The sequence below is a fragment of the Balearica regulorum genome, chromosome 1, assembly GCF_011004875.1.
Source record: "Balearica regulorum gibbericeps isolate bBalReg1 chromosome 1, bBalReg1.pri, whole genome shotgun sequence".
In the NCBI taxonomy this organism is placed as follows: domain Eukaryota; kingdom Metazoa; phylum Chordata; class Aves; order Gruiformes; family Gruidae; genus Balearica; species Balearica regulorum.
In genome coordinates, this window is record NC_046184.1 from 188393579 (window position 1) to 188420293 (window position 26715).

Sequence of the window (26715 nt, forward strand, 5' to 3'; positions counted from 1 at the left end):
TACAAAAAAGTGAATTTTATTACATGTAGTTTAAATTTATACAACACTTAAATGCAACCCCCCCCCTTCCAGAACAGTGTATCCATTCCCCTCCCAGGGAACCAATGTAATCTGAAGTCACCAAAGAGGGGATTTTTTCCATTAACTGTTATAAATATTGCTTGATACACAAGTACACGTTACAACTTATATTAAGGTATACTCAAATATAGAGGTTTACTTCCAATTCGATTTGCTAGTTACCCCTTTCTTCAAAAAGTCACTTGCATAGGCTTGAAGGATATATTATTTTTGCACACTTTCCTAAGCACCAGATACACTTGCTTAATTACACACAGCAAATGGCAAATTCATTCACACTCATGCAAATGCAGTAAGAAATATCCATGCCATTTGCTTCTTTATAATCCCAGGGAGTTAATAATTTAAGTGACATCATTCAGTGGCTCAGGTTGCACTATTCTCCAACCCCAAAAAGTAAATTGAAAGTATTAACAGGTGGTGCTAGAACTGAGGTTTCCTAGGCTACAAAGGTAAGTCCTTAACACCGGCTGGCATCCTTTGCACACTGCAGCGTTTCCTCTCTCTGTCTGAAATCTTGAGCTGGTTCCACCATCCAGGTTCGCTAAATGCAAGTGAGTATTTTGCTTGACGTTTTAACAACAGTTCACTGAAGCACAGAAAACATTTGTTTTTCACTGCAGCCTCTTACACTTTCTGGTCCAAGAGACCAGGTAACACTTGCTTTTACCTGTACAGTTATGACATCTTGTTAAAACTGCAAAAAAAACCCCTACAAACACCTGTAACTTACAGCCTCATTTCAGTTCTTAAAGGCTCCACATTTACTGGCTTTAGCAATGAATTCCTTTAGCAGGGGACCATCCATTTGCCAAAATGCTGTAGTTTGTGTCACTTCCGTCAAATGATTGACACAAAACTTAAAGCAGAACTCCTCTAAGTCCTAAACAGGAAAAGAAAAAAGAAAATACTCTTATTATCTTTGCTTCCATCACAGAAAATTACATTCAGGCACAAATGCCTGTATATGCTTTATTTTTTTTGCAGAGAATTAGACAAACACATTAACCCAGTGGCTCTCAGTGGTTTTCCCCTCACACAGTCACTATGTAAATGCAACAGAAAATAATTTTACCCATATAACATGATTACAAGGGGAAAAGTAACCATAATATGTTTCTAACTATAAAGCTGCAGTCACAAAGATCAGCTGTTTTCTGAGCAATATATATTTTAAATTTTCCCACTTGAAGAGTTTCATCTGCATTCACTGACAGCTATTAAACTTAATACAAATAGGAATCTTGGGGTAATGGTATATAACCAGAACTGTGGATTAAGAAAAATCAGCTCTTTAGTTCCATAATATAACTCAAATCTACACGTAAATTTGCCTGGCTTCCTGCTTAGTTAAGGGCTTAACTAAGGCCTTGAAGCTGCATGTCACCAGGCTCAATGCAAGCATACACTAACTCAATAGTTTTAAAGCAAAGTTTATGCAGAAGGCCTTTCTGTGTGTTAGAAACAGATTTGTGTTACAAAGTATTTCACAGATGTTCCAAAAATGATTCACAAAAAAATACTGTGGCACAATACAGCATAGCAATTCTTGCAGAAAGTGGACTCTGGATATTTGAGTCTACTTGGAAGTGCCTTCACTTTAATGATTAGAAAAGCCTTACAACCGTCATTGTGCCCACATGATGTCAAAGAGAAAGGATGTTTAGAAAAAAAAAAAAGAAAAAGAACCAAGACACAGCCATTGTCAATACAAGGTTGACCACAGACTGCTTTCCACTCAGATTATTTGTTTCCAACTTCTCTTTTGAGGAGGAAATCTACTCTTGGTGGCACAGATCTTAGCTGCTATAAAGAGGATGCTGCAGCCCTTCCAAAATAGCAACTCCTCACTCTGTTCTAAGTTCTTTCTTAGAAGTTTGCAGAACTAGTACTTTATACATGAGAACACAATCTTCATTAGCTGCTCAGCAGACTGGGCACTACATAAGGCCTAACAAATTTGCAGAGCTCTTTAAGCCACATGAGGTATGAAAGACTGATTAATATTAATGTTTTCACTTGAGGTCAATACTGAAAGCTAGAGCAACTGTGTGCCAGTGCAAGTTCTTGACACAACAATAATATAAAAATATATCCTGGCCTAAAACCAGGCATTCTGAAGCTGCAGATCTTGACTTGTGTGGCATCTGTGCAACAAAAAAAGACAAGCTTATTAGAACTGAACACTGATGGTTTTCTTTTTTAAAACAACAGAATGAACTAGCATTTTAAACAAAATTACATCATACACATTACAATATTTTGCACTGCTTTATTAAAAAATTCATATTCCAAGTCAATGCAACAGAATCATACAATAAACAGAAATACTATAGTATTAGTAAGTAACTTTGGATAAATTTAAAGTTCTGTATAAAAAAAGGTTGAATTTCATTTGCAGATGGATGTGCTCCCAGCAAACTGTAATTAATATAGACTTAAGTGAATAAAGGCACGAGGTACATCCCATGATTATTTTAAAAGCTACAATAAAAAGCCAGACCTGACCTAATTCTAGCCACTTCAATTCAGTCAGTCGCCAAAAGAAATAAAGTATAGCAGAGTTTCATGTCATGGAGGTATTTTAAATTAGCGAAGCAGCTTCTTTTTAACTGTTATCTTGCAGATGCACAATCCCTTGAATGAACTACATCACTCAAGCAATTTCAAGCCCCCATCTAGCATTACTACAAGTAAAAATAACTTTTTACTAAAACCTAACCCCTCAGGGTCTCCCATTCTCTCCTTGATGTAGCACTTAAGCCTACTGTTTTAACTTCACTTCTAACTTCATTTAGCTAGTGAGGTACAGCCAAGGCATACTAACTGGATTTCTTCTACCCTTTATGAGCTGAATCAATCACATACTGAAGATGCATCCTGCAAAAAATCTTTTAAGGCTAAAATATGGAAATCTTCCTATTTTCCATGAACTCCCACCAAAGAAATCATCATTCACAGTAGAGCTGAAGCGACAATTCAGACACTAACACACTATACCTTTGGGTAAGGTATATCAAACAAGCAACATGCTACAAGGCTCTGAAATAAGTTAGGGCATCTACATGCCAATTGCTGGATATTAAGTACAAGAAAAAGCAATGAGTTGATTTACTGAGTACCAAAACTGCTTTATAAGCATAAGTAGCAAGTTAAAAATTAACCAATGGCAAAGTTGCAAACATGATGCACAGATACTATGCTGAACACAAATAGCCGAAGCAAGTCCAGGAATACTTCCTGATTCATGAAGCAGCATGTTAGTTATCTAGTAGTGAAATCAAATATGATGCAGTAGGGAAGTTTCACTAGCCTTCCCCCCTTTTCACACAGTTTCTCTGTCAAAATTTATTAGGCCCATAAAGCAGTTCTCCTTCCATTTCATTAGCATACTATGAAGACTGGAATTGTATTTGATGTAGCTAAACAAAATAAACAAACAACAGCCAACAAAACACTTCACCAACCAAAAAAACCAAATGCACTCAATCCCCAAACCTACCACCATATGACATCGCACATACCACACAACCTTACAAATAAGTAACTTAAGGACTACAAGGCTGCTTTTCAAAATGTTATGTGTTTTGCTTTGTATTTAAACCTTTCCCTTGTTTCAGAGTTAGTGTTTTCATCCTCAGAAAGTTTTTGTTACAGTTTCCCCCTCCCAGAAATAGTAATTCATGAAGCTTGGCACAACATCATAACCTTCTACCATAAAATTAAGCAATGCAAGCATTTACAGATAATAAGTCTCCACCTGTGACTTAAGTAATCTTTAGATATCTATGGACTAGTTCACCTTCCCGGTAGTGGTTTATGGGGAAAGAAGAAGAAAAAAAAAAAAGAAGGAAAAAATTATCTCTCTCATTGCAAATACAGTTTTTATAAGTCCAACATTCTCAAATTCTGAAAATGGCAAATAGTATTATCTGATAGTAAGCAAGACAGAGTTTATATGAAAATAACTAGCTGCTTTTCTCCATAGTTTAAGTCAGAAAGCAGCCACCTAGTTAAGAGATTGAAGTTCAGAAGTTTACCTCTGCATCATATCTGACAGCAGCAGAGAGCAATGAAAATGCATTTTCCACAGTAATTCCTCTCTTGATAATGTGTTGACACAGTTTTTTCAGTCTATTTTCACAGTATGAAGTAGCCAAATCCAGAAGTCCTGCAATTAAAACACCATCATATTAGTCAGTTGTAACGATCTCTTTTCTTTCAAGAAGTTAATGCTCCTGGGGTACAGTTTGCATCTGTATTCTGTGTGCAATGTTCTGTATGTCTACAACATGCTTTTTCCAAGTAGGTCACTACTCAGAAAAACGTATTTTACCACTACACAGGAAGAAACGCTTTTTATTACCTCAATCCTGTTAATCTCTGTAAATATGCAAGCTGTTCCACTGATTTGCATACCTGATTACGAGAGTAGAACTGTCATAAACAGGCACAACACGAGCAAAAAAGCTACCACTATAAAAATCTGTGCTCAGATCTTGAATTACAGCTTGTTCTTTGCTCTGCTGTCCAAGTTTCCCCTATTAGATCTACTGAGATTCTTTCATATTATCCTAAACAATAATTGACTCAATTTAATAAAATATGCAAGTATTTCAACCCAGAGAAACAGTTTCTCTCTCAACCTTGAAAAAATTGCTCATAGTTTATTTCTAAATATGCACCTCTTTTGCTGTAGTTTGTTACAACAGTATTTTAAAGACAGCTTAATTAATCACTAGTAAAATGCATTGTAGGCTAGACTACAAGCCTATATTAATACACTTATTCTGCATCCCATCTCAGTTTTTCTGGATGCTGCTTTCTAACATAATTGGACCATAAGCAATACCTATTGCATCTTCAGGCGGAAGGTCAACACTGTCTGTATACAAGTACTCAAGAAAGGCACGATACACAGGATAAGAAAATTGGTCTATTTCTATCACTTCCTTCATATCCTCATTCCAGTATGACTGGAACATGGTTCTGAAGTGTTCACACCTAAGAGACAAAGACATCATCTGGAACACTATTATATGAACACGTGAATGTTACATTACAGTCCCCCTAAAATACGTATTTGGTACACTCTGCAATGTTCACAAATATTTTATCATACCCCATCACAGCCAGTGGTCCACATTTTGGTTCTTAAACTGTGGGCATCGTTAAACTTGTGCATCAAGATAAAACTCTTACTTGATCTCTGCTACAGAAACATCTGTTTATACATTGCAATCAGACCCACTTAACAGAATTTATTATCCTGGAAACAACAAATAGGCGTAGTGAAAATTGAATATGGGTTATTTTAAGAAAGAGTTGAACATGGACCATTTTAGGACAGAGTTTTGATTCAACTCCTTTTACAGTCACTTCATTTAAAGTGATTATGGATACACAGATATTACAGGTTTAAGGGTCCCTCACTACCCCTTACTTTCCCCCCCTCCCTTAGATGTGATGCTGTATAAACAAGAGCTGTGAAATGTGACCACTACCTGATTTTCAGAACAGCTTTATGGACATGGATGTATTTTCCATCCACACGGAACTTTAGGTCTGAGGTTTCTAGGCTGTCAAACTCTTTCTTCAGAGATTCTGCTACTGTTAAAAAGTCTTCATGCTCTACAGAAACAATTTTAAAACAAACAAAACAAGCACGTTAAGCATCTTAAACAGAACACATACATCCCTAAACAAAGCTAGCAGCTCAGCTAAGAGCATGTCAAGGAAAATAGGTCAGTACCAGGGCTCCATTGGCTTAAGGGATGAAATGGGAAGAATGAATTAATTCAATACCATTTCCTGTTGGAAAGGACTGCTCCACAACAGTCACAGGCAACAGTGGTCAGCAGTACCTTGAGAACTTCCTTTCTTATTCTCCGCCTGGGCACCACCCATGAAATTGCCAGTGTCCTGACAGCTCAGTGCGAGTGCTGGGTCGGCTCAGCTCTGCCAACTGCAAACTGGTCTCTGCAGCTAACCTCCAAACTGCTGGTAATGGGTGTCTACAGCATCACCTGCAACTCACTTGAGACACGGTGTACGGTATTTTGGCCGCAATGACACAGTGTGATCTGAGCCTAAATAGTAAAAAAAAATGTCACCAGCTGGCCGCTTTTTTGTGCTGGCAGATTGGATATAGCCTGCAGGTTGTCTGTTAAGGTCTTTGCCAGGGCTTACTAACGTGAACTATCACTGACACCATTATATTCAGTTTATTAGTCAGTTGTGACAACACAAAATCCAACAGCAGTGCTGCTGAAGAAGAGAAACTGTACCAAGAACACAGTATCTACTACCAAGGACACAGGACTTCAGCAATTTTGGAAGTGGATTAAAGCTGAGATATCACAGCTCTTTGACAGTTCTTTATATTGAGGCCTATGGCACTGGTCCCACAGAGGTCCCATTCTCTGTCTCTAGAAATCATACAAGAGTTGCAGCACAAGTTGGCCTAAGGCTTGTGGTAAAACAACAACTCTGAAGTTTCAGAAAACCTAATTTAACCCACTATTTGAAGCTTCTGTTGATGCATCTTAAAAGCGTGTTTCAAAACGTGGCTTCTGAGAAGCAAAGTATGGAAAAGAAAAATAAGTGGATTTCCACTATAATGGGATGTGGTCTCCTGCATCCCACAGGACTGCATGTTGTTCATCCATATACAATCCACAAATTACTCTTCATCATTAAGGACAGCTAAATTAGTTGGTTTTTAAAAAGAAATACTGCTATAATGAACTGCTGTAACAGACAAGTCGTTTTTGTGCCACGAAAGACCATACACTCCTCCGGTTTACATGGATCATCCAAAGAACCTGCATCTCATCACAGCTAACTAAATCATGCTCCAATTCCCCTCCATTTGCTCATGTGGTTTTTTTCTAGGTCATCAGCTTAGCTTAAGCTATGCAGTAGATTAACTTTCACTCCAAATACCTTAAGTTCATTCCTCAAAAAAGGCTGCAGATTTGTACTTCACCACAGCCAATCATAGAATCATAGAATGGTTTGGGTTGGAAGGGACCTCAAAGATCATCCACTTCCAACCCCCCCGCTGCAGGCAGGGACACCCTCCACTAGACCAGGTTGCCCAAAGCCCCATCCAACCTGGCCTTGAACACTTCCAGGGAAGGGGCAGCCACAACCTCTCTGGGCAACCCGTTCCAGTACCTCACCAGCCTCACAGTACAGAATTTCTTTCTAACATCTAATCTAAATTGACCCTCCTTCAGCTTAAACCCATTACCCCTTGTCCTGTCACTACACTCCCTGATAAACAGTCCCTCACCAGCTTTCCTGTAGGCCCCTTCAGGTACTGGTAAGCCGCAATCAGGATCTCCCTGGAGCCTTCTTTTCTCCAGGCTGAACAATCTCAACTCTCTCAGCCTGTCCTCATAGGAGAGGTGCTCCAGACCTCCGATCAGCTTCGTGGCCCTCCTCTGGACTCGCTCCAACAGCTCCATGTCTCTCCTATACTGGGGCCCCCAGAGCTGGACGCAGTACTGCAGGTGGGGTCTCACAAGAGCGGAGTAGAGGGGCAGGATCACCTCTCTCGACCTGCTGGTCACGGTTCTTTTGATGCAGCCCAGGACATGGTTGGCTTTCTGGGCTGCAAGCGCACACTGCCAGCTCACGTTGCACCAATCGATACCCCCAAGTCCTTCTCCTCAGGGCTGCTTTCAATCCATTCCTCGCCCAGCCTATAGTCGTGCTTGGAATTGCTCTGACCCATGTGCAGGACCTTGCACTTGGCCTTGTTGAACTTCATGCAGTTTGCATGGGCCCACCTCTCCAGCCTGTCAAGGTCCCTCTGGATGGCATCCCTCCCCTCCAGCGTGTCAACCACACCACACACCTTGGTGTCATCAGCAAACTTGCTGAGGGTGCACTCGATAGTGCACCCTGACTGATTCATTTTTTGGCAGAGCCATCATAACAAAGTAGAACAATAACCTTTATGCAGAGTTAGCTCTCACTAAGGGGAAAAAAAAAAGCCACACACAAAAAATATAAAAAGAAAAAAAAGGGGTTTTTTAACCTATATGAATAAAAAAGGTGGGAAAGGAAAAAATGCATAGGGAAAATGGAGATTAAAAACGTCCTCAGAATTAATGCTTTGATTTAAATATTCAGTAAGTAGGATTATCAGAAGAGGGGAAGAACCCCCAAAGGCTAAGAGGAATTAAAATGCAGGTAAAAAAATTCAAATATCACGTTTTACTCAGTCTGGGAATACTTAAAAAAAACCCAAAACAACCCACAACCAAAAACCAAAAAACATCAAGAACTTGAAAGGTACTGAAACTGGGGAGATGTCATTTGAACAGCCTTCACTATTAGCAAAAGGCAACAGACCTGGACAACCATCAGATGTCTACAGAGGGCAAGACTAGCACATATCACAGAGGATTAGAGAACAGAGAAAGTGAGAAGTGGGATAAAACAAGACTTGGAGTTACCCAGAAGCAGATCACTCGAAGCTAATCTCTCTCTGTAGTAAAACTATTCAGTTTTCCTGTATAGACAAGATGCTGTTATCTGGACCTCTATAAATGTGATAACATGCTTAATAAGAAGTTAAGATGGAGAAGCTGGGTTAGGACAAGCCACATGGAAAGATAAAGTTTGTGTTTGGAAAAAGGTTACTTAGGATGTGACTCCTCCAGAAAACCAATTTTGTACAGGGACTAACAAAATTAGGATCTGTTGTCAATATGAAAACAGATTAGATCTCCTCAATGATCTTGAGAACTGAAGTGACAGATATAAGATGAAAACATTGTCATGTTTTGAACATGAAAACACCTTCATGTTTTCAGGGAAGTGCAAGCTATTTGGGGTCAAATAAGAATCAGCAGCATGTGAATCAAAAATAATCAAGAAGAAAGGCTTGAGCTTCTTTGCTGGTGACAGAGACTGCATGCATCCCAAAGTGTAACCCAAGGCAGTATAAGAAGAGAGAGTTCCAACAGAGAAAACAATTACATTAGGGTCTTGTTATACAGGGACTATTATTTACAAGTCTGACTGCCTTTCGGGAAAGTCAAACTAAATCAAGTTGAGAGAAATCATCTCACCAAATGAAAACTTGAAATTACTTTACTTTTCTTTCCTAACATGAAACATAGGAGAGAGATTTGCTCCTGCATATTCCTATTGGAAGGGTATATACTAAGGAGGAAAAGCTAGAGGCAACACTTAAAATACAAAGTTGTTAGACACCAAAGTAACAAGCGTCAGGAGCAGACTTCCAAGTAGGAATAGTTTTAAGAGAAAACAAAGTTATGTTTAATGATCCAGGAGTCCTCCCCAGTCGAGCTGGAGCTCAAACAATAGAAATGTAGGAAATACACAATATTCACAGTGCAATGGTAAAACAGGGATATCTCCAGATGTATACCAGCAAACAATCAATCTTGTTAACCCTATTCTGAATCCTTAGCTGCTGAAGTAGACTGGTTTCTTCAGAAGGAAAAAAAAAAAAAAAAAAAAGCTAGCTAAAAGAGCTAGTTTTAATTGCTGGTTCTCCTTAAAGCACAAACCATCGTGCCATGGAAGTGGTATCCTGTACTAATCACCAGAAACGTACACAGCGATTATAGCACTGGCTGCCATATCAGAGCTTGTTCTCACCTACTGACAGAAGACGCCACATAACGGCAGGGGTAGCAAAGCAAGCAAACACATCGTCAGTGCAGGCAAAGTGAGTGAGGTGGGGAAGGATCACTGACTGCCCACGGCATTGGCCCCACATGTACACCTGGCCGCTCTGGGTCTTGGCAGCCGACGTGTGAGCAGAGTGACAGGCTGCAATCTCCACAACCCTGCAAACAGAAGAAACCTTGTAAGATACTTACAGGTACAGAATCAGGCGACTTTCGAAATGGCTCACCAAAATAACAGCCAACCAAACTATGTATCTACACTCCTGTACTTCTTTCTTTGTCCTGCATGAATATGATACTGTTTGAATGGATCAATATTTAAAAATGGTGATGACATTTTCAGATTGCTCATAGATTTTACTGTAATCAGATATTGCTTTAATTTGAGGAGAGGTAAATACATGCACTTAACTCTACATTCTTGAAGAGCTATGATTGTTTTTTAAATAAAGTCTACATAGTATTTTCACCCACCTTGCATACTTCCTTAAAATATTAGAGCTGCTGATGCACACTTAGCTATTCTGTTCTCCCATTGCTCATGCAATCCCTGTCTTAATATCTGAAACATTACAAGAACTGAGAAGAATCATCCTTCCATTTAAAGGATCACAAGGACATTTCCAGTGTCTCTGTTCACACGATAAGCAAAAACCAGAAGTTTGAGCATTAGCTCAAAATAAAAGCTACGCTTCCCTGTTTTTTCTCCATGCTACAAACGCATCAGAGGATTTCATGCTTTTGTGCCAGAGACAGATCAACTGGGATAAACAAATGTCTTTTCAAGCAGACTAAGAATACACATATAAAAATGTTTATTCCTTTACAGAACAATATCCATGAAGACTTAGCTTTTTGGGCAAAAAGCTTTGTTAGCACAAAGCCCACAGTTTAATTGCAAAAATTATTTCAAGATAAAACACAGGAAGAGTCTACAATCACTTTCAGTACAGGTATCAATAATTTCTGGCAGATAAAAGACTAATGATTGTTTTACACTGTTATCAACTTATGAACCTCTATGCAACTGAGATCTTTAAGCACCTCTGCATGAGGCATCATAAAGTAATTATTTTAGGGACAACTTATAGTACATGTACAGTATAACATGTTAAGCATATACTTAACATCAAAATTCAGGAAGCTGACCTTCATAACTGTTCCTCCAAGCTAACAAAAAATAAAGTCTAAAAGTTCCTTACAAGCTATATGTACAATATTCTTCAAGACAGCATCAAATGCCACCTCCTAAGGAACTGTCAGCAGCATTCCATATAAATGACAAAAGAGTTATATAAATGATAGGCCCAGGAAAAGCAGCATTAGTATGCTTCATGGGAAATGACAGCTCACCCACTTACAGCACTGTTTCCAAGGGAGCCAAGTCAAGCAAGATGAGTAAGTTCAAGTGATTTATCTCTCCGTTAGACTCCAAGCAGAAGTTTTATATTTTCTCCCTCCTTTAGTCATTGAAGAAATGCCAGTTTTATTATAATCCCATGCTTGAGTTCACATACAATTCTAAATGCAACAGTTCCTCCTAGTTCACTCAAGAAATAAATCGCTAAGAAAACAAAGGTGATCTATTTGCAAACATATACATTTCTCTTCCAGAGCCTTTTTAAAGAATATTTCATTTTGCTTTTCTAGTGTCAGTTCCTTCACAGACAAGCCAGCCTCACCTCAGTGGTTTCTACTGTGATGGTTCCTTCTTCTTTCCCCTTACCCATTTTTAAGCTCTTAAATAATCTCAGCGTTCTGCAGTTTTTAATTTAATGTTAAGTGTGAGAAACAGGAAAAAATAGGAATGACTTCCCAGAAAGACAGTTCAGAAATGGAGGAGAAAAAACAACCACAAGTGTTTCCTAGTTAAGAGGAGATTACAAATCAAGAGATTTACAAGTTAAGGGATTTATAGACTAAGAGGTTTCCAAACTGAGGTACATTAATCTGTAGGTATACACATGGGTCCAGAGAATGGGACTGAGGTTGAAGTTTGTAGATGAACAGCCATCCCAAATAAGAGGATGACAAGGGTGCTGAAAGAGGGTGGACAAGGATTAGGGTTATTCTTTTATGAGTTTAGGAAGCTAAGAAGCTACTACTGACTGGTACCACTAAAAAAAATAGTATTATCTGCCATTAGCTCTAGCAACCTTACAAATCAAGTTCTGTTTTCATGGTTAGCTATTGTCAGCCTTTCAGAAAATTGTTTTTTCCTCACATGTCAGTTCTTACAAAGGTAGTGTTTCCTTCCCCCTCCATTTATTTGTTTTTTGGTTGGGTTTTTTTGTTTGGTTGGTTGGTTGGTTGTTTAATGTAGGCATCAATACAGCTCAAAAGCTTGGCTCATCGATTTCACAGCTCCAAATTTTTAATCAAAGGAACCATATTTAGAATAGCCTAACACTTAAGTCATTCATTATCTTTCAGTATCAGGTAAATACAAAGTATGTTCACTTTCAAGAATGACTACAGATAGCAAAGAGGACTCAGTCTATAGTAAACAGTAAGTTACCATCCTTTCCTATGCTTTCAACATTAGCGAGAGAAAAACAACCCACCAAGCCCTAAACACGCATGCTCCCAGTGCTAGAGACTGCATAACACATGCTCAGACTTATCAATCCAGAAACAGCTTCAGCAAGATTACCTTTCTTTTTCCATCATGATCTGCACCGGGCTTAGCTGGTTACTTTTATTGCCAGTTCCCAGCTGCCCATAAGTGTTAGCTCCCCAGGCATAGAGCAAACCCTCATCTGTTAGTGCTAGTGTGTGCGCATAGCCACAGGCAATCTGTAAGTAAATGTATAAGCATTACTACTAAACAAAACAAAGATGAGAAACAAAATTATCACACACATTACCTTTGTCTAGCTGATGTTAAATATCTCAGTCATTCTTCATTTAGCACTACAATATGTTATTTCTCAGTACTTAAAGCTAACACAAAATACATTAACTGTAAGTACTGGAAAAGTTCCAACTTCATTAGTGTTCATTGGTTACTCCTTAACAATTTACTGCACTCTTGCAAAGTCTCCCTAGCTTTTACTTGCTTTCAGTTGCAGACTCTTCACATGAAGAGCAGCGAACTTCATCATCACATCTTGCAGCTCTGAAATGCTTTCAGAATTTGGTATTTTGAATACTATACAAACTATGAGAGCTGCAGTTCAACAGCCAACAACCGCTCCACTCAAGTTAATCACATGAAACTCCATAGAACCTTACTAAAAACCCAGGAAATCCCAATTTTTAGTTTTATTCTTCAGTTAGGAGAGAAAAAAAAAAAGAAAAAAAACCACCCACCCTAAACAAGACCCAACCACCAATCAATCAAACCCACAGCTCATTTTCCCTCTCCCCTCACTTCTGAAGAGCTAATTAAAATACTAATATAGAATATAATTTGAACATCATCTTCATTTCTTGCCTTTGCCTAGCGCATTTCATTCATTCAGCTTTGATACAAAGACGCAATTTGTATCTATAGCATAATTTCCTTATAGTTACACTAGCTAACTTTAAACCATTCAAACATGTACAAAAGCAAGTATTTTAGCACGCACTTGCACTTTTTACAAGCCTAATATAATTTATAGGAGCAAAATAAATTCTGTATTTGAACTGTGAAATCTAGAAGCAGATTCCAAAGATGCAGTTTTAGCAGATGCTAGAAACATGAATGCATTTTCATTTCCATGTTAGACATACCTGGAGTATACACACACCATGTAACGCTGCCACTCTGCATGGTGTTAGTTGATTGCCATTGTTTCCAAGACCTAGCTGACCATTACCATTGTAACCCCAGCCATAAACCTGATTGCAAAAGGAGAACAAAATTAAGTCACTCCTCTGTAGAAGTATAGAACATTTAAGATTTAGTACCAAGCATAAGTCAAAAAAGTACATCTTATTAAAAAATTGTACGCTATTTCAAGAACAATATAGAGAAGGTTGAAAGATATTAAATATACTGCAATGACTGACTGAATTCAACTTTTCAATCCTCCATTTACCTTTTAAAGAAATTTTCTAAAATATATTTGTCTTTGAAGTACTAGGAATTTTGCAATAAACTTACAATAGACCAAAATCTCTCCCGTAGTGTCAACATTTTCGTTGCCTTTTACGCCTTTCTCCTTATTACTTTTTTTTTTTTTAAAGAAAACAAGAAATCAGTTATTCTGATCAGCTGATTAGCTATTGGATTAGTTTAAACTCAAGTCTCCAGTTTAGCTCTGATTTTTCCTTTAGTTTTGTTATGGCAGACACATCAAGATAAAAGTATGTACAACGAAAACTCAACAAGTCTCAACTTCAGGGACTTTTTACAGTCCCTCCAGTCACAAAGAAATGCTACGCTTCAAGTTTGGTGAAGTGTAGTAAAAATTGAGGTTACAGTTCATACCTAGAAGCAAGATAGTACCATAAACTTATGTGAAACGGAACAGTTGCACAATACTAGGGCAATGTTCAAAAGCTTGGTTTGGTTTTCTTGCTGGCAATTAAGCAATGAACCAGGATCAGTCAGCATATTCTTGCAGAAAGGTTAACTATTTAATTGTGTTCGCTTTCAAAAAAAAAATCTAATTAAGACATAGGGTAAACAATTTACTGAAGTAAGGAAGACAGACATGCTTAATATAACTGTTCAAATTCTTGCAGTTGCAGACTCAGCAAGAATTATGTTCCAATACAGTCTTTGCCATAAGAAGGAATGTTTAAAGAATGTTTAAAGTATCTCCAGTTAATTGCAGTTTTCCTTAAATTAGTCTCACAGAAGTCATCAATATAACTCTATCAGCATTACTCTAACTTGAGCATTCCGTGTCAGCATTTCTCCGTGTTTAGACATTAACCTCTTAAGTTTGGGTAATAGAGAGAGAATGTGAGAATGCAGCAGTGCTTACCTCACCATTGTTTACTACAGCCATGGAGGAGGTCTGACCACAAGCAATGCCAACTACCATTTTGCCCTGTAAACAGTTCGAAACTCTGCGAGGAGTTGGCTGGTTTGCTGTAGATCCAGATCCAACTTGACCACAGTTATTATAGCCCCAAGCGTACAGCTGTCCATAAAAACAAACAAACAAGAAACTGCAGTTTAAGCCTTAATAATAATAATGATAGTAATAAATTATAATCTTACTGTAGTGAGCATCAGACTGGGTAAGCTATCCTATTCAATGACCTAAAAAGCTTAAAATTAATTTTCAATAGCTGAAAATTATGAACGGCAATAGGACTGATCTAGCAAATATGAATATAGCACTCTTTTTGGCTTCTTGCTACTGAACCAGAGCATCTGACCACAAGAGGAAACAAAAAGAACATATTTTTATATTAAACATAAGTCAGACTATAAGACAAAGAGCATAGTGAGTGGACTGTCTTTATACTTTCATGATGTTGGAAAAAGGAATGCAAGCCAGAATGTTATTTGTTTTCCAGACAAGCTGAACTCCCCAATTTACAGCTTTTTAGTTTTCTTTATAGAACTCAAAACCAGGTTATTGCTGGACACTCATCATACATCTTTTATATCTTTCAAGAGCCATGAAAGGAGATGGTTTTGTCAGCCAATGTTTCACAGTAGCAAAACTCTGTTACACAATGACATTAACAAAAAACCACTATCTCTGACAGTTCAAAGTTTGCCAGTGGCAATCTAATAATAATAAGACCAAAAAACATTTATTCTTTTTATCTAAAAGTCTAGAAGACAGGGAAGTAGTTTGCTATTAAAAAAAACATATTTACAGCTTTGTATTTTGAGTTCCTTCATTTTTTATTATGTGCATACACACCCATAGCTTGGCATAAAACTGATTTCTCACATTTCATTCTCTGGTGCTTCACCCAGTTAAAAAGCGTGTCCTCTTGGAAATACACAGCCACAGATGTGCTAGTCAGTAAAAGCACACTGACAGATGTGACATTCACCCTAATGTGAATTCTGCACATCCTTTGGTGCCAGAAGCTGCCTGTTTACTGTGACACCAAACCAAAAAGTCAGTCATTAGAAACAAACACCTCTGCCACCATCACCAAAAAAATAAAAAAAACCTACCCCCCCCAAAAAAACCAAAACACACCAACCAAAAATACACCCACCAAAGACAAGAACAAAAAAAACCTCTCACCCACCAACACAACTCATTTACTGTGTACTATATGAACAAAAGAAAGCATTACTCCTTTGCTTTTTGTTACTTGTATTTGCTGGATCTTTGATTCCTACTAGATATGTGAAGATGTTATATGAAGTATCTTAATTTCAAGAACATGGAAAAAATTAAGGTAGAGAATCTCAGACGATAGATCAAAATACCAAAGAGTTAATCAGTTTCCTTTCTCAGAGAAGCACGAATATCTGCAGTCCTTTAAGTCTACCGTTAAGATATATTATTTTTGTTTTTAAATTTGCACTGCATTAAAATTGCACTGAATCAACTGTACAAGTCAATTATGCCAATTCTTTCCACAAATGCTTCCAATTTCAATGCCTCTGACACTCCAGATATATCAAGTCACAAGGGAGTTTGCAGCCAAATATTTCTGTAAATAAAACTCTACTTAACACATTTCACTGCTTTCAGTATAACCAATTCTGGTACAGATAAAACCTCAGAGCACATGTAGACTAAAGCTACTCAAGGTACACTAGGGATGGATTTATAGTCTATTAACTAGCCACAATGGCAAGCAAGCTGCAAATGTCAACTCCGTGGTAAATACAAAGAAACTTCCCCACTTCCATTGAGATTTCAAGCATGTTAATGTTTATTAGAAGAGGCAGCATGGCCATCACAGGCAGCTACCACACAGCAGCAGACACCACTAGTTTAACTAATACATGAACATCCTTGCCTTCCCGCATGCAAACCAGATTTTTTAGATTAACCAAGTCAAATGTGACAGCATGAAGATCTTTCCTGAGTGCAGGCTCTCCTTTCAGATACAACAGAGACCACTTTAATTAAATACAATGTATCTTTCCTACCCTCAAAATACTGATTTGCTACTTGGTATTACTGTTGCACTATGACTCCATACTGAATCATGACACAGGCCCAGATTACCAGGATGGAGAGAGCTGTAGTTTCCATTTTCATTGTTAGGAAAGTTTTAAAATTAGAACTCTTCTTTTGTTAAAGCAGAGATGAAAACAGGTTTTTCTCCATGCAGTAACATGCAACTCAAATCAGATATCCACACACCAGTCAAATCTGACTAACTGGAAACTAATTGTACATGTTTCCCATGACACATAGCCTTAAGCCATGTCAACAAAGAGCATAAAGGAGACTTGGATATAAACCAAGTGCTCTTTCATTAGCTACGCACAAAGGTATTCAGAGGTGTGCAGAGCAACATTCTTTCACAGTACCAGTGTGGAAATCACCAAGACTACAAGAAACAGACTAAAGGCTAACCAATGAACACAAACAATTCAATATACCCTTTAAATAACAGACTTGCCAGCAAATAACAATGTTACATTTTGCACCTCACATCATTCTTTCACCTCTAAGTGGCACAGCTTTCTAGTCTCATCTCTGTGAGACATACAACAAACAAAAGTTCAAAAAGCTTACTAGCCTTTTATTCCCTTGTTTTTGTGGTTGGGTTCTGGGTTGGGTGGGGGTTTTTGTTGGCATTTGTTGGTGGGAACTTTTTTTGGAGTTGTTTTCAAGTCTGCTCTGAAGAAAAGGACACCCTAGTTTGAAGCAGCAGGAAAAAAGGTTATGTTGTTAACTGCACTGTAGAGAAAGAGAGAACTTCAGACAGCAGTCACCTGCACTATTCACTTCAAGAAGGAGATTAAGAGGTTTGAACAGGTTTCAACTTACATCCCCATCAAATGACAGCGCCATGGAATGATGAGAGCCACAAGCTACTTCCACCACCTTCTTTAATAACAGATTTGTGCAAACTTGAACAGGACTAATGCCCTGATTGGTTGTGCCATTCCCAAGCTGGCTGTAACCATTATGGCCCCAAGCATACACTTCACCATCTGCAAAAATATTTAAGTTTGTGATTAAAAACCACCAAAAATACCAAGTAAGTTAAGATAGATAGATAGAAAGAATTCTAAGAAATTAGCAAATGCCAAGATGAAAGTTAAAGGACATTAACAAATAGTGAAATTATTACAAGAATCATCTGTATACTAAAAAAAATCATGTACTTTGTATACAACTATTTTATACACATATATCACAGTATAGCCTCTAGATTTATTGTGGAAATACTTATGCAGTTTCATGTAAGACCAAGGATGTCATAAAGGATAGAGTAAAACTCTACAGTTGCAACATAATGTAAGTGTAACAGAAACTTACTTTACCTATTACAGAACACATTTAGTTCCACTTAAGACCAATGAGAACCCCTTAGTGTACATTAACCAATTAGCAAGTTAATACAATTACACCTTAATCCATTCTTGTTAAATGCAAGTGGAACTTAAAATCTGTAACTTATGCTTCTATATTAAATGTTAATTTTCTACCTTCAGTACAAAGTACAACATGGGGTCCACTTCCATAACTGAGATTGGAAATCTTCTTTCCACATAAGGCTTCTAATTTCTTTGGTACTATTGTGCTCTGATTATCTCCAGTTCCCAAACAATTATTGCAATTCAGTCCAAAAACAAATACCTGAAAAACAGAGGAATACTCATTTCAAGTGATTCATACGCAGGTATGCACAGATGTGGTAATATCCAGGTCTTCATAAAGACAGACATAAGGACAGAGTTTTGCCATGGACTCTCAAAGGCTGGAGACTTCCCTCATATGGAAGTTAACAAGCTCAAGAGTCAGCATGGGGACACTTTGGAAGTTAACTGATGAGTGAATGCCTCAGATCTGCCCAGCTCTGTAAGCTAGGCTTCTCATTTGCAGGAACTTTACTATAAAAAGTATTGAAGTGTGAAAGTGGAAGACACCACTGTCCTTTAAAAGCAGTTTGTAAAAAGCAGCCACAGCTGTACTGTGAGAGGCCCATCCTACAGACAGCTTTGATAGGACTTGGTGGGGGGAGGCGAGCAGAATGTTACTCTACCCAGTCTTACAAGAAACCCTCCCAATAATACATCCCAGAACATCTGGCTTGTTTTCTTACAGCAGCACAATACTAACTCACATTAAGTTTCTGAATCATTAAAATCCAGACATAATCTTCTGCTGTATTGTTACTTAGCAAGCCATAACCTCATTTTATATTTTCATACCTGGAGTACTTGCACTTAATTTCAAGCTACCGCAACTTCTTTTGAATTCTGACCAGCTTCAAAAGTGCACGTAATCCACCCTAGCCTTTGCCGGTTTTAAGTTTTCTAAATACTCACTCTGTATTGCCCCCATACAAGACTAAAAAAAAAAATTACAAGTTACATTCAATACGTTTTGAAATATTCAAATCTCATACAATGTTTTTGAGAAGCTATTAATTTACAAGTATCCAGTGGACTCTAAAAACAACTGATTGTAGAGTATATGTTCCACTTTATTACAGCCTTACCTCATCATTGTGTGTTATGTATATAGCTTCATTGGCTGATGTACCAAATACACATGCTTTCCGAATAGACGCTATTTCTTGAGGTGACAGTAAGGTGAATATTGGCCACTTGCCTACATCCACCATGATGCTGCTGTGTGTCATGACGTTTTTACAAACAAGACGACATTGCTGTAATAAAACCAAAACTTATTAGAAGTGTATTATGCACTTTCATCAACAGGCAATAAGATAACTTCCTTTAAATGAGAGAAAAAGACACATGTTGTGGCTCTGAAAGTATAACATTCTATTCTATATAAAATATGTAATTGTATTTCCATGTATTAAGGTGAACAAATAGCAGGTCACTGGTAGGGCATTGGAAGAACAGATCTTTTCTGAACAAGATATTTAAGTAAACTGTAGTCAGTATAATTGAACATCTGCTGTTCTACAAGCAAACTTACTAAAAACTTGTGATCTAGGAAATACCCACTAGTGGCAAAGTGGATTTCTGAGGGCATTTTCAGAGGGAATCAGTTGGAATTCCCATTTATAAAATTTTCACTCGTTAAATATTTTTGTAGTCTAACAACTTATATATGCCATGTAAGCAAGCTGTTGGATGTATATGTGAAACCTGCGGGAAAAAAAATAAAGCTGGGGCTGTTGAGCATATGACCTAAATCCGCCACTCTTGTGTAAACAAAAGCTGTTATTACGGTCAAAAACTATTTGTGAGAGCACAAAAGCACGAGATAAACTCATTAGTTTGTACAATTAAGCAGTGAAACACATCAGAGAAAAGTGATTACGTGAAATTCTCATAATCTGTTACTTAGAAACAAGCTAGACCATATTAAAACCTGGAAGCATGACTGGGTATAGACACCGTCTGTCAATGAACACAGATGTATACAATTCATCCTTCTACAATGCTCCTTTTTGTCAGTTTCCTCAGGGCAATTGCACCAGCTCAAGAACAAAGCTGACAGTCAAACCTACAGAGTTTATTTAGGCCTTCAATCCTGCACATAAAAACTGTAGTGCTGCTCATACCCTGAAGGGATTGTGTCACTAACAATCTATGATCTATGCTCAGGGGTATCAGCAAGTTTTGTGGAATCTGAAAAGCACTAGGTGGACAATTCCACAGAATGTCAGTGACATGATACAAATCACAATAAACCATTTTAGGAAAAAAAAAAAAAAAAAAAGGCAGCTAAGGAGTCATTAAATGAATAAGAAACACAGTCTCTATCCAGATGCCATCTTCTCATCCAGATTTAGTTCTTTCCTTTTCATTTGTTTGTTCCAGTCCTATCCCATCCCCTTATTCTTTGCTCTGTTGCTTTCAAGCCAGGCTGCTTCTTGATGATGCCTGGGTATCAGATATGGACAACACCGAGAACACAAGAGAGCCTCTTTCCCTTGCTTCTGATGCTTGGTTCTCAAAACTGTGCCGACGACCAAGACATGGCTTCAGAAAGCTATTCAAGATGAGCAGTGAATCCTAAAGTACAGGTCGTTCAGTGCAGATATTTTTTGGAAGGACAGGGTTTATTATTATTTTTTAAAAGTTTGAGAAACACTGAGCGTACAAAAAAAACCCAAAACCCCGACACAACACAAAACCCAGACTTGTCTCCTTATCAAATTTTGTAACCTTGCTCCAATAAACCCAGCCCTGCTCTATAGCTCTCTCAAAGAGCCTGACCTCACTCTACATTTCACATTTGAAGTAGGTCTTTAAAACACCTGAAGTCTCCAGATGGCACATTCATAATAGATGTATTTGCAGAATAGCTTTTGAAAGTCTACCTGATGCCAAGACCACGGCATATTCTACACAGCTAAACAGATTTGAATGCATTTAAGCCTTCTTAATTTCTAGTCCAGTTACAAACTCAGGCTAGTTAGCTGCTAAGATTTGTTACCTCACTTTGGCAAATCTGTTAACGTATGGCACTATCAATCAACTAAAAGGAGATAGCAATGACTTGTTCTTTTGAGCAGACCAAGTAATTGTACCTGCTGACTTTACCTATTTAATTTGCTTCATATAATATACAATTGGCAAGGCATAAACATGTCATGAACTGGACATTAAGAAAAATATTTTCTTCACGGAGTTCTTTTCAACACATCCTGTCAATTTAAGACATGAAGACAAAAAGTTATTTTGATAGAGAATGTCCTAGTAAATTAACAAGAGAACCTATTCTACTCTAAAAGTAACCAGTTTAAGATGTGCTCCTTTATCTCTCCCTTTCCGATCTTTGCACTAGGTCTTTAATCTGCTTGGCTTATTTTCTGCTACTGTATGACTCAGTTAACCACTCCTCTTTGGTAAAACCTTTCCAAGCACTTCCAAAACCTGTGGAATAATACTGCATTTCCCATACCTCAAAGCTCAGCTAGACATCTTGTCAGACAAGCTAATACCAGTAGATAAAAGAAAAGCTTTCAAGCACACAAGACTTTCCAGATTGAAGACACGAGCAATGAACTCCATCTACAGACGAAGAACCTTACAATTTCTGACAGGTGTAACACTGCTTTATCTAAACCAATGATGTATAGATCCAATTTCAACTGTTACTACAACCCTACAAAGTTATTTCAAAGGTTTTCCCTAAAAGGTTTTTAATGACAATTCATCTGCCACTGGTAGGTTAGTTTCTTTAATAAATCTCAATCCTAAAGTCTCTCTAGGTATAGCAACAAAAATCCTTAAAAACAAAATGGAGCAAACAAAAAAACACACCTTTTGCCTTTTACATAATACGTACTGTTTCTCCTCCCACACACTTTTTGTCTCCTCTACAAATATTGTCCTTAGATGCTGCCATTTGCTGGAATACCTGTCATCATTCAGTTGCAACATTTTTACAATAGCAACAGCAGCTATTTTTGTTTAAGATTATGTCTAAATGAATGAAATAACATACAAATCTGAAAGTTCTGAGGTTTATACATGGACTATCATTCTTAGCTTTAACTGTGCACAGAAAGCTGTTTTAACTACTTATTCTCCATTTTCCACAGAAAACAAGTGCCCAACCTAAGCATAAGCACCACCTTTTTCCTCTCTAAAGACGGATTCCTTAACAACCTTAACCACTTTCCTAATTTTCCAATAAAAGTTCTAGCTGCCACAGGAAGGGAAAAAAAGATCTACAGTGGGGAAAAAAGTATTTGGGGAGTATATATTTACATATAGTACTGTAAATGGAGATGTCAGTAAATTAACTCGGTATTATTAAAACAGAAACCAAATTAATTTTAGTATCCTCTAAGACATACTGCATACTTTCCAAAAGGGTAGACAGGCTGCAATATTGTGATTGACCTCTCACACCAATCACACTCAAACTTCATCCTAGCACAACATGTGTTTGAATATGGGGGGGAAGGCGTGTGCAGAGGTTCTTCTGGGCAAACCCTTGCAATGAAAGGCTGATATAGGAGACTTCAGTTGTGTCACTGCAAGCAGTTGCACAAAGAAACACAGTGTCCTTCACTCACCCTTCCTGTACTGCATCAAGAGAGCTAAGTTTACTGTTTACTTCTCCTGATAATCACGCAGAGGCCTGGACTCACTACCTTACATACTATGCAACAACTGCACCTTAACTGGAAGTTTGTAAGTGCAACGTAGTAGCAAATGTACCAGATGGAGTCCAAAGTAATGAAGGTATTTTAATCTGTATGCAAATAGCTGTCTTAATATATTAGCTTTCAAGCTATTTAGATTCTGTATTCAACATGGCAGCAGCAGTTCTAGGGAGTATCTGTCACATATCAACATCTAGATTTTAAGTTAATTGCAATTAAAAACCTCATGAGTATAAAAGTCATAAGCTTAAACTTGGTGCTCTGGTAGATAGTTGCTTTTAGAAACACTGTATGACACTGCTTTTAACTGTCTTTTCACTTCTGCTGCATGATACAATGATAAACAACTATACACCATATAGCTTTATTTCCACCGCAGAACTAACCAGCAGAGGGAGCTTATATCAACAATACCTCTTCTAACCACTATGACATCTTTGTATACTGATATTGTTGGATAATTTCAAACAGGAACAGAAACAATGATGATTGAATTTCAGTGAGGCTAAAAATAAGCAAGAAAGGATAACTTGTAGAGGAGGAAACTAAACTGGCCACATATTGCGATAAAAAGAAATTGAACTCAGTGCCACCACTAACAGGGAAAAATCCAGATCTGCTCACAATTAAAAGCTTTCAGAGACAAAAGTCTTTCAAAAATTCCATGCTCAACTGCTGCCTACACATTCAACTTCTCACTCACTAGTGTGCTTTCTAAAGAAACAGTCTGCAGGCTGATTCTGAGTGATACATGCAGGCAAACATGAATCCCTGCCATTAAAAAAAAAAAAAGACAAAAAAAAGACAGTGTTTCTCTAAAATCATTACAAAATGTTTTGTTACAAGTTTTACAGAGCTTATAGTTCAGCTAAACAAATCCATGCTGGAGAGAACAATGGCCTAACACAACATCCTACTGGGAAAACAGTACCAATTGTAATCACAACAAAAAACTATAGTTAACTCCTCAAAGATTATCCCCCCTTATTTTTAAAGGCTATTTGAACACAACTGCATGTTTGTTTGTTTCACTCTTTCCTCAGGCTCCAATGCTGCAGTTTATTCTAGCTAGGCAGACTTACTCTTGCACAGAAAGAAACTGCAGGCTCAGGCCTTCGTTTCTGTAATTCCCATAGACAATGAGGAAACAGCAACGAGAACACAAAAGCTGGGATATCTGCCTTTAGAACAACATGAAATGGCTGGCACACTTGATCCATTTTTAATTTTAAGTACACCTCAACCAAGAGATAGTCAAATCCTAGACATAACACTAATCTTCCCCATGTTTTCTCCAGTTTATGTTTGGCTTTTTAATCTCATATTTCAGTATTGAGAAAGAACAGGGAAACAATACATAATATTGGCATTAATCTGATGCATGAACCAAGTGATTTTATTGTGGCTTTCTCCCTGCCAACGAAAAGATATTGCACTCCTTAAAATAACGTGCCTTAACTTACTTTCCTTAGGCCTTACATAAAGCAAGATGTCTATGACAAACTCTACATGTTCAAACTCTACATGTTCAAACTCTACATGTTCAAACTCTACATGTTCAAACTCTACATGTTCAAACTCTACATGTTCAAACTCTACATGTTCAAACTCTACATGTTCAAACTCTACATGTTCAAACTCTACATGTTCAAACTCTACATGTTCAAACTCTACATGTTCAAACTCTACATGTTCAAACTCTACATGTTCAAACTCTACATGATTTATTTTTGGATACCTTTTATGAGCAATACAGGGAAAGAAAAACTTACTAAGAACTGACAACCAGACCTCCTATTTACTTTGAGTAACCAGCTGAGACACAATCAAGTAAAAAAACCCTTAGTAGGATGACAGTCATCCACCCACCACAACAAAACTGTAATTATAATCACAGTATTCCTTCTTGTTCTTTTTTTTTTTTTTTAAGCTGAGCCATTACTGCAACTTATTGAAGCCATTCGCTCAGGACATGTAAACATGTTCAAGCGACTTACAGCTGGGGTATAGAAAAACACATATATCATACTAATCGTTGTTTAGTCTTACGTGCTTGACAGGTAGAACATCTGTGTTTAGGTAACATAGGCCTGTGATAGACTCAGAGGCACCCTATCGAACATGCTTGAGATTCCTGCCCTGCTGTGGGAAAGATCAAAGCACAGTGGTAAACTACATCTGTGTGAATCCCTGATATACAGGCAAAAACCGCAGGTTTGGCCATCCTCTAGCAAGGACCGAGCTCTGTGGTGCCTGTGTTACCACTTGTGTGCCTGGGTGCTGCTTCAGGGATCCCCCAGTCTGCAAGGTAGCGAAAATAAATTTACTTTTTGCTTTTAATCTGTGGTTTTGTGGTTGTTCCTGCATCCTGCCTGTGTCACCTCACACAGGTTCTAAAGAATTATTGCATCTTCCAAATGCTGTTTTTCCCAAAAAACTTTGTGCTCCAAGTACATTTCCATTTACGATATTTCATATCTTTTTCTCATAACCCCACCCCTAGTTTAAATGATTAAAGTCCATTTTACCTTTCATCAGTAGATGATAACATCCTTTCTGAAAGAGGTCACTTAAACTGTCTAAAATAGAACTCTGAAAGTTCCTTTAAAAAAGTAAATATTCCTTTAATATTTAATTTAGAATAACAGTATTAAAACCTCAATAAACACTAATTATTCATGTAAACCTCTGTGAAGAAAAAAAAAATTAAGAGCCCTTCTTTTTCAGTAAGCTAGATCTCAGCCTTCAGGAAGCAGACAACAAAGGGAAGGATGAACTGAAACACCATGCATCAGAAAAAAAACCTCAGAACATACTGCGAGCTATGCCAAGCAGGAAGAGAGACCTTCAGAGAGCTGTGTGGGAGAAATTCACAGGCGGGCCAAGAGAAAGCTTCGGCAATTCGCCCCCAGCCAAGCGCTGTTTACGTGAGAAGGACCCTTTCCTCCTACGGATGGGTACCACCAGCCTTACACACCCCCACCGGGGTCTCCGCGGTGACCTCCGTCCAGCCGTTCCCCACCGCCGACAGCCCCCGCCCACGCCAAACCGCAGCCCTCACAGCGCCCTAACGGAAACGCAAAGAGCGGGAGGAGCCCGCAGCTCCACGCAGGGGACGACCAGCCTGCCGACAGCGGGCCGCCGACCTGGCCGCGCACGCTACCGCGCCAAGCGCTCCTCACCCGGTCGCTGCGACATCCCCCGGCAGGCTCCCTGCGGCTCCTCCGCCCGGCGGGCTGGGCGCTCCCGCTGCCTCCAAGGTGCCACCACGCACCGCTGCTGCCGTTATGGCTGTTAGGACCGTTACGGCCGTTAGGCGCCCGCCAAGGTGCCGAAGGGGTGCGCAGTGCCCGCCGGCACCACGCACGTGACAGCGGCGGGCCGGGAAGGAGGCGGGGCTGAGGCGGGGGGTGGGGGTGGGCGGAGAAGTGCGTCACGTGACACCAAGCCTCAGGAGGACCCCCTCCCGCTTGACCGTTCGCGCGCGCCGTCACGTGGCCGACGGTAGGTGGATCTCCCCCCCCTTTCCTCACCGCCTATTGGACGCTGTAAGCGCGGGCACGTGGTCCCTCCCCGTTCTCTCGGCGCCCCGAGGTGCCGTTCCTCCAGCCCGGGGTGGCCGCTGGGGCGTCTTCGGGCCCCGCCGTGAGGGGGGGAGCGGGTGGCGCCCGGGCCTGCCCCGAGAGCTCACGGATCCCTGTTGACGCCTCAGCTGCGGCTCCTGCCTTGGCACAGCCTCCCCCTGCCTCGGCTGGCGTCCCCGCAGGCATCACCTTGAGGGCGCTCAGACGCGCCCGGGGGCTTGTCCCGTCCCGTC

General features: G+C 38.9%; 1 protein-coding gene across 3 annotated transcripts; it reads right to left on the bottom strand.

Annotated features, from left to right (window-relative positions):
* On the bottom strand, window positions 1–26715 carry RCBTB1 (RCC1 and BTB domain containing protein 1). Of its 3 annotated transcripts, none has more exons than XM_075741877.1 (12): window positions 26432–26715; window positions 19299–19469; window positions 18283–18433; window positions 17618–17784; window positions 14675–14833; window positions 13473–13580; window positions 12409–12551; window positions 9724–9914; window positions 5586–5712; window positions 4934–5085; window positions 4122–4252; window positions 1–964 (listed from the first exon to the last, which is right to left on the bottom strand). In XM_075741877.1, exons 2-12 carry the CDS (start codon window positions 19440–19442, stop codon window positions 824–826), a joined length of 1614 nt encoding a protein of 537 aa, XP_075597992.1. In that variant the 5' UTR covers window positions 19443–19469; window positions 26432–26715; the 3' UTR covers window positions 1–823. The 3 variants fall into 3 exon arrangements, 2 of the variants coding, with proteins under 2 accessions (XP_075597992.1, XP_075597993.1); XM_075741878.1 differs by lacking the exon at window positions 26432–26715 and adding an exon at window positions 26081–26268; XR_012833322.1 differs by lacking the exons at window positions 4934–5085; window positions 26432–26715 and adding an exon at window positions 26081–26244.